This window comes from Octopus bimaculoides, chromosome 4, assembly GCF_001194135.2.
Source record: "Octopus bimaculoides isolate UCB-OBI-ISO-001 chromosome 4, ASM119413v2, whole genome shotgun sequence".
Taxonomy (NCBI): domain Eukaryota; kingdom Metazoa; phylum Mollusca; class Cephalopoda; order Octopoda; family Octopodidae; genus Octopus; species Octopus bimaculoides.
The window spans coordinates 101,974,517-101,983,406 of NC_068984.1; the positions used below are offsets into that span (position 1 = coordinate 101,974,517).

At 35.2% G+C, this 8,890-nt stretch overlaps 1 protein-coding gene across 1 annotated transcript in view; it reads left to right on the forward strand.

Annotated features, from left to right (window-relative positions):
- LOC106883774 (39S ribosomal protein L42, mitochondrial) overlaps positions 1–8,316 on the forward strand; it is a 15,307-nt gene extending 6,991 nt beyond the window's left edge. The window contains exons 3-6 of the mRNA XM_014934903.2: positions 1,411–1,495; positions 2,913–2,945; positions 4,379–4,500; positions 8,169–8,316. Of these exons, the coding sequence (XP_014790389.1) occupies positions 1,411–1,495; positions 2,913–2,945; positions 4,379–4,500; positions 8,169–8,223 (295 nt within the window). The 3' untranslated portion in view covers positions 8,224–8,316. The remainder of the gene's footprint in view (positions 1–1,410; positions 1,496–2,912; positions 2,946–4,378; positions 4,501–8,168) is intronic.
- Positions 8,317–8,890: the final 574 nt, after the last annotated feature.

The window sequence follows — 8,890 nt, forward strand, 5'->3', positions numbered from 1 at the left end:
CATTTATCATCGTAAATATACAGGGATTAGCATAACTACTTGGCAAAATTGTTAATTATTAATTCTATTACTAATTGACGATTCCCTGCCCTTATTCTTGTATATATATATATATAGATAAACTTACGTGGAAATGGATGCGTGACATTCAATCAGATGATAATATAAATAATGTATATATATATATATACATGCATATATACTTACATATATATTATTTATATTATATATATATATATATATATATATATATATATGCGTGTGTGTCTGTGTTTGTCCCCTACCACCACTTGACAACTGGTGCTGGTGTTTATGTCCCATAAGTTAGCGGTTTGGCAAAAGAGACAAATAGAATAAGTACCACTGTTTTGTCTTATCAAAGTAGTATGCATCTCCTGACAATGCAGTTGTTTTGGGAATTTCATTTAAAACCAATATCTTCAGTTGGGGATTCCTCAGCCTATCTAGTTAGTTTTCAGCTTCATAAATTATCTACAGTTTAGATGTGCCCTGTAAGTTGGAATTATGTTTCATTCATGTAAAATCTAATTTTTTCTAGTCATTCTAAGATCTTACAGTAAATGGTTGGACTTTGTTTTACCAATGTAGTATAAAGATAGTGCAATATGTCCAGCTCACCATACTGTTCAAATCCATTCTTCACCACGTAAAGATTTCGGAGTGGTCTCCATTAACCTTGTTTTATTTGTGTGGATTAGTAATGGTTGTCCTCATCAGAGAGTGTAATTTTAATTAAAGAGAATTTCTTGGCTTATTACAAGAAGCAAGCTTAACATCCACCATGTCTGTGTCTTCACAGATGGAGATATAGACATATTCAGACTCAGACACATGCACATATATACTTACAGACAGACATACATTAGTGTGTGTGTGTATTTTTGAAGTCTGCTTTACATTTGTGAAAGAGTGTGTGTGTTTACATGTCTAAGTTTAGGTGTTTCCTGTTGGTTGGCAACAACAGCTCAGATTTATATATAATGTAAAGACATTCGAGCGAGATCGTTGCCAATGCCACTGGACTGGCTCCTGTGTAGGTGGCACGTAAAATACACCATTTTGAGCATGGCCGTTGCCAGTACTGCCTGACTGGCCTTCGTGCTGGTGGCACGTAAAAGCACCCACTATACTCTCGGAGTGGTTGGTGTTAGGAAGGCCATCCAGCTGTAGAAACTCTGCCAAAATCAGATTGGAGCCTAGTGTAGCCATCTGGTTCACCAGTCCTCAGTCAAATCGTCCAACCCATGCTAGCATGGAAAGCAGACGTTAAATGATGATGATGATGGATTCATTTCAAGACATTAACCTATACTCTAATAAAGGAAATTGTGTTTGTATCTGTTTATAGCATAATCAGTAAATTGAAAATCATTTTTATTTACATTACAGAAATGTTTTGGTAGGAAAAACTGATGATGATATGACATTCGTTTGTTGGCATCCAGAAATCCCTTTTCCATATGAATATAGTAAGGTGAGGTGACATTTTTACTTCCTTAGTTTTATATTCATTTTTAATTATTGCATAATTAAATCATCATTGCATGGGTTGAACAGGTTTCAGGGTCTCACTACTTGGTGCAATCCTTCCCCCTCTGGTACACATAGCAACAGAGGGAATTGGCCATCTGTGTAATTTATATCGTGCTTTTAGCATGATTCTTATAGCTGTATACCCTTTTATAATACCAACCACACTAAGTGCATTTTGTCATACAACTAGCTCTAGAGAGGTTGTCACTGACAAATGAGACTCCTGCTATTCTACATCACTTCCGTTCAGTCCTTCCTTTTCTACATTTATTAACTCCTAAAGTCCCATGCGCCTAGAAACTACAACTATTGCAATGTACTGTAACCGCAATTTAAAGAGTGTTATTCTTTAGAGTCAAAAAGCATGAAGTAAGCACTTTTCTGTGCAAGGAACAAAATTTAGCATCATTCTAGAAAGAAATTCTTGTCAAAAGACTTCCCATTTACACTATGTACATTTATTTTTTGTGGTTTATTAAGAGAATTTCGTTGAATTCTTTTCTTCCTTTAGTTTTCACATATCATGGTAGGTAGCAGCTCAAGCAGTGAGTTAGAATTTCTTGGTATTATATATTAATGACATATTTATTATTATTTATCAATGATTTAATTGGAGAAAAAGAGCTTGGACTTAGAGAAAACAATCAGAGAAATATTTCAATGTCATCTACACATGTTAGTCATCTAAGTGATTGTGACTGCAATTTATAGTGAGATTTATCCATTCTTAGAAGGGGTGGAATGATCATGTAGTTAAAAGCATTACATCAATGCTTTCATTAGTGATCTGGCACCTTTTCACTTAGAAAGCAAAGCTCATTGTATATTTTCTGCAACTTTTTTCCTGAAAGATGGACAGTGAGATCACAAAATATGTATGTCAAACAGGTCAACACAACTTTTATTACATAAATGGAGATTGTGGTATATCTCAATGGTTTTCAGATGATAGTTATGCAGCTTCCAAGTTACAGTGACCACTGGCATACAAATTAAGCTCTGAGACAGGTAATCAATGCCCAGAAATTAACATCTCATAAATATGTTGCAGCATCTATGTGTAATAACTTATTTGTATTCAACCTACCTGGGCAAGTGACAGTAACATGACAACAGGTAAAATTTACATTCACAATGCTCACCAAATTTCATAAAAATTCATACAATAATTATATTTTTATGATTTTTATCCTAGACCAACTACATTTTCTCAAACTTTCCAGTTTCTAACAGAACTGGGAGGTTTATTTAGAAGAAGCACTACAAGAATTTAAGTGTTGATATAATTTATTTTTAATTTCTGTTTTTTTTTTTTTATTCTGTAATTTTGTATTATTTTTACCATTCTTTCTTTATAGCCACTCCCTCGGAAACTCCCAGAGATTCAAGAGGTTTGTAAAAATATTTACTTCAATTCTAATTTGCAAACATAAAGTTCTGGCAACTCTTTGAATTTGTTCAGGAGAATTTAACCAATCTATTGAGAAAATGATTTTGTAAGAATTAAGTTGAAGGCTGCTGAAATGTTAATCATTACATATCATATTATAAATGATCTTACTCTGAGAAAACATAAAATAATAATAAAGTGATTAATATGAGATATTTGAATATTTTAAAGACTAATTTGCATCTAAATTTAGGTAACTCCTTAATTTGTTTTATGTTTGGTTAAATTTGTAATTCCTGTATTTCTATCACAAACTTTCATTTTCGGTAGAGTGGTTAAGATGTTAGACTATAATTTCAAAGAAGTGTTTGAGAAATTCAGTTACTGCAAGGTGGAAGGAATTTTATATTTCAAACTTTTGTCCTTCATTTGAGGAGACAGAAGATAGTTGCAGACAGATGAAGTGAAGGGGTGCCTGGAGAAAGAAGGATGAAGAATCTAAAACTTGATTCTACAAGGAGACAATACTTCAAATGATATAGAGGGAGGAGGAGATGATCAAGTTGAGAATAGAAGTGGTGGAGATGGTCAGATTTAATCTGTGATTATTTCAAACAATGCACTGTACTATTAAGCAAGTTATGTTACTCTCTTTAGACAATCTACCAATAAAAAACAGATAAGATAGATTTCTCTTTGTTAGGGAAGAAATCCAACTTCACTAGAAATTCATACAAAAATTTATAATAGCCAGTACAGAACTAACTAACCTGAGTTAGTTTAATAAAAACAGAAATAAAAAATATCTGTTGCTTTTGAGTATGTGTATGATTTACATGAATTCAGCAAGAGTAGGTCAGCCACCATTAATGGTAACCTTCTGAACCTGTTACTAAATATCTCTGATATTATACATTACATTTGTGAAGTCAACTTTCCATTTCATTCTTCCAAATTCAAAACCAATGTAATCACATCGCTCATTTCTTCTTCTGTTCTTTACAAATGTTGGTTTGTTTTGATTCCCCAGATTTATACAGTTTGGTGAATGGGGCTGTGTGGTAGTCATGCTTTTTTAGGGGTGTCAGTGAATGAAAATACAGGCATCTTCTGTACTATGGAAACATGCTTTCTCATTTAATTTTGATGTTCATTGATTTCCATGCAATATAGAAGATAACAGGAAAATAGGTTTTATGTTAGGGAATTCCATATGAAAAAACGTTTTCAGGAATGTAATGTTTCCTTATTGTGGAAGATGTAGTTAAAGACATGAGTCTGCTCACTACATAGTTTATCTCTTAATCTTTAGTGAGAGACACTTATAATTACTACAAAAAGATATCATTATTATTTTCATTTGTCTTTTGTCTATTAAATATGAAATGATTTATAACTTTACTCTTGTCTGTTTAAACAATATTATTCTTTCAGGCTGAATCTCCAATGAAAGTACAGCATCTCCTGGCAGAAAAACTACGTCTCAGACCAGATGGACCAACAAACCAGGAACTTGCCAACATATTCTTCACAACAAAACACCGATGGTATCCAAAGTAAGTCAACTTAAATAATAAATGAGTTTACTATAGATTTCTGGTGAGTGACATAAACCTAACAGCATGTAGTTGGGGCTCAGTAGCTACATATAATCTTGGGAGAACTATGAACTGAAAGTTGAGTGAACCAGCAGAAGTGTTAAGGCCACATCCCCTGGTGAATAGGATTGACTTGCAAGAGTCCTGTGCCAGCACCACATAAAGAGCACGTGTGCCAATACTACATAAAGCACTTATGGTGCCACGTTAAAAGCATCCAGCACACATTTGTGAAGTGACTGGCATTAGGAAGGGCATTCAACCATAGAAACCATGCCAAATCAGACTTGAACCTGGTGCAGCTCTCCTGCTTGCCAGCCCTGGTCAAACCATTCAGCCCATGCCAGCATGACTTGGCAGAGTCATTAAGGTGTCAAATAAAAGGTATGTCTTGTAGCATTTGTTCCAGTTCTCTGCCTTCTGCTTTCAAATCTTACTGAGGTCAATTTCATCCTTCATCTTTTTGGAATCAATACCTAAAGAACCAGAGCAGTGCTGGACTGACTCTACTCTGTCTTCATCTTTAGAAGAATTTAACTGGTTAAGCCTTTAGTGTTCGGATTATTCTGTCAAATATAATGCTTATTTATTCAATTGTTTTGTATTAATCATGCATTTGAAATTTTAATGAAGTGATTGCTTATTTTTAGAATGACTTTGTAGGGTAGATGTGAGAGGCCAGATCTAGCCAGTTTCAACATAAACCAGGTAGAATATTTTGACCGGATATGGCCAGTTTAAATGCCAAAGGGTTAAACAAAGACAGATGAACTCTGCCAAATTTTAAAATACCCAAGACACATTGTATGTTACGACAGTACCCTTGCAACTCCAGTAGTTGAAGGCCCAAAACCATTCTGTCATTGTACCACCTTTACCAGCTGCAATTCACACTTAATATATTTATACAATTTGGATACTGAAAAATCAATGAGTTTCTCTGGTGATTAATCAATTCCAGTATTAACCATTTTAAAAGTGGTGAGCTGGCAGAATGGTTAACAGCATTTCATTTGTCTTTATGTTCTGAATTCAAATTCCACTGAGGTCAGCTTTGCCTTTCATTCCTTTTGGGGTCAATAAAATAAGTACCAGTTGAACACTGGGGTTGGTGTAATTGACTTATCCCCTCCCCTGAAATTGCTGGCCTTGTGTCAAAATTTGAAACTAACATAAGTAAATCTGATGAATGCTAGAAGACTAATATAATAGAGGTTCAAGTCTATAGATCATTCCTATAATATAGAAATATCTTTAGATTTATTAACCAACACAGTATATAATGACAGTTGTAAACATTATGGCCATAAACAATATGTCGTTCATGGACTGCCATATTGCTTACAATTGTTGTAACACATAGTGTTGGTAAATAAATCTATTGATGTGTTCTATAGTACATTATGATAATAAAAGAAAGCAATGTTAACACAGAAGTAATTTTTTTGTCTTATAAGTATGTCTGTGTGGTTAAGAAGCTCACTTTGCAGTCACCTGGTGGGTTCAGCAAATGTTTTCAACTATAGCCTCAGGCTGACCTGTGCCTTAAGTGAATTTAGTAGACAGAAACTGCATGGAAACCAGTTATATATGTATGCATGTATGTTTGCGTGTGTCCACCACTAATTGACAACTGGTTAGTACGCTTACATCCCCATCACTTAGTAGTTTGGCAAAAGAGACTGATAGAATAAGTACCAGAATTAAAAAATGAGTACAGGGATCAATTTGTTCATCTAAAGGCATTGCCCCAGCTTGGTTGCAATCCAATGACTGGAACAGGTAAAAGATATATATATATATATATATAGAGAGAGAGAGAGAGATAGGGTTGACAAAAAATGTTCTATCGGTTTTCTAAGCGAAAATACAAGCTTTAAACACAAAGAGGTTTATTCAATCAATGATATAATTAATGTTTTATTCCAGTATTTTCTGCCATCTTGTTGGCAGATCCATTATTGTATGCTCAAAGAATTTCCTATCTTTACTGGTGAAACACTCTTCCATGTGAATTTTTATGTCCTCCTCGGAGTTGAAGGCCTAACCATTCAAAACTGGTGGAAATCTGAAGGCACAAGGTCAGGCAAATATAGAGGATGCAACAAAACTTCCCAGCTAACTTCCAATAACTTCTGCCACGTCTGCATAGAAGTGTGCTGTTTGGCATTGTTATGATGAAAGACAATGCTCTTGCAATTAGCTAGTGCTGGACGTTTTGGGTGGATCACTGCATTTAATTTGTCCAGCTGGTCACAGTACACATCCAAACTGATGGTCATTTTTCATGGGAAGAAGCTTGTAAAAGACAACACCCTTCCAATCCCTCCAAATTGAAATCATAACTTTCTCTGGGTGGAGTCCTGCTTTGGAGGTTGTTTGTAATGGTTTGCTGCACTTCACATTGTTATAGACTGATCAATTTTTCATCCCCTGTCACCATTCTCTTCAAAAAAAGATTATTTTCTTCACTTTTCTGAAATGGATCGCAGATGGAAATCCGTTGGGCAAAGTTAGCCTTATTTCATTATTCTATTGATGTGTGTGACCCAAAAATCAAGCCTGCTGATATAACCAAGTTGATGGAGATGATTCTCAACACTCGATTTGGATATTTGGGGAATATCTGCAATCATCCTAGTCATATAACAGGGGTTAGTATTACAGTTAATCTCAGGTGACTGGCCAGAGTGAGTTGCATCTTGATCCAAAGCATTTTCTGATTTTGAAATCTTGAAAACCACTTCTGGAACACATGTTCTGTAACAGCATCTTTTCCATACACAGTGCATAGCTTTCTGCTGCTTTCTTGCTTTTTTTACTATGTTGAAAAGAAGATGATATAATAATGGCTAGAATGTCATTATTTGTAAATCTGCTTAAAGAAGGTTAATCCTGTAGCATTTAAACTGGCCCAAATATTCTACCTGTTTTCTGTTCAAATCATCTCGATCCAGTCTCTCACTCCTTTCCTTCAATAACATCCTCAGAATAAGCAACCACATCATTCATTACATTTTCAAAGCTACAAGATAATACTTGATAAATTCAAAACAATGTAAATAAATAACCATTACAATTGACAGTGTAATCATCATCATCATCATCATCATCATATACCATGTGTTGAACGGTTTGACAGGAGCCAGCTAGGCAGAAGACTACACCAGGCTTCTGTGTCTGTTTTGACATGGTGTTTATAGTTGGATGCCCTTCCTAATACCAACCACCCCACAGAGTGGACTGAGTGCTTTCTACATGGCACCAGCACAGGCGAGGTAATTTTTTGCATGGTTTTTACAGCTGGATGCCATTCCAAATGCCAACCACTTGACTGGATGCTTTTTACATGGCACCAGCAAGGTCACCAAGTAACTTGCAAGACAAGGAATCTGTGAGAGGGGAGGGATCATTGAAGGATGTGATCTTGTGTCAAATGATGAAAGGTTAGTGTGGCAGAGACAGAGAGGCAAAAATAGGTGTCTTGCTATAGAGAAGGTACATGGTTACCTGGCCAGAGAGAGAGAGAGTAATCTGTATGCTAAAGGGCTAAACATTTTTGAAGATAATCATGTCATGTAAAATAGGTAACATTTGTGTAATAACATTTCTTCCTGTCATTTCAGGCCACAGAAAAAATACAAAAAACCAAATGAACCAAAAGACAGAGACAGACTTTGATTTACAACTTTACCTTTGTTTTATTTTACCCTTTTGTAATGATAGATTAATAAGGATATTTTTTAGAAAATAAAATATTAAGAAATATCATCATCTTGTTGTTGAAGGGATTCTTTTGTTGTTTGTCAACCATTTTCTGATAACTGCGAATGGAATTGTTTTTGTTTGAGAATTTTTACTATATTTGGGTCTTTAACTGTAGAACTTAATGTAGATAAAGATTTAGATAATAGCATGTAAATCATCATTGTCATCATTTAATGTTTGTTTTCCATGTTGGCATGGGTTAGACGGTAAGCTGGAGTGTTGCGCCAGGCTCCAATCTGTTTTGACTTGGTTTCTGTGGCTGGATGTCCTTCCTAATGCCAACCACTCCACAGAGTGTACTGGGTGCCTTTTACGTGCCACTGACATGAGTGCCTTTTATGCATCACCAACACGGGTGTCATTCACGTGTCACCAGCCATGACCACAATTTCACTTAGCTTGACAAGTAAATATTGAGTTAAGGAACTTTTGAATTGAAGAAGTTGAAGGCTGCCTGTGGGACTTGAACACACATCTTCTGAAAACATGATGGATGTTCTGCTGCTGCACCAAAGCAATCCTTTGAAATTCTCTACCCATTTTAGAAACTTTGTTCTTACCAGCGAGAATTGTAAGTTGT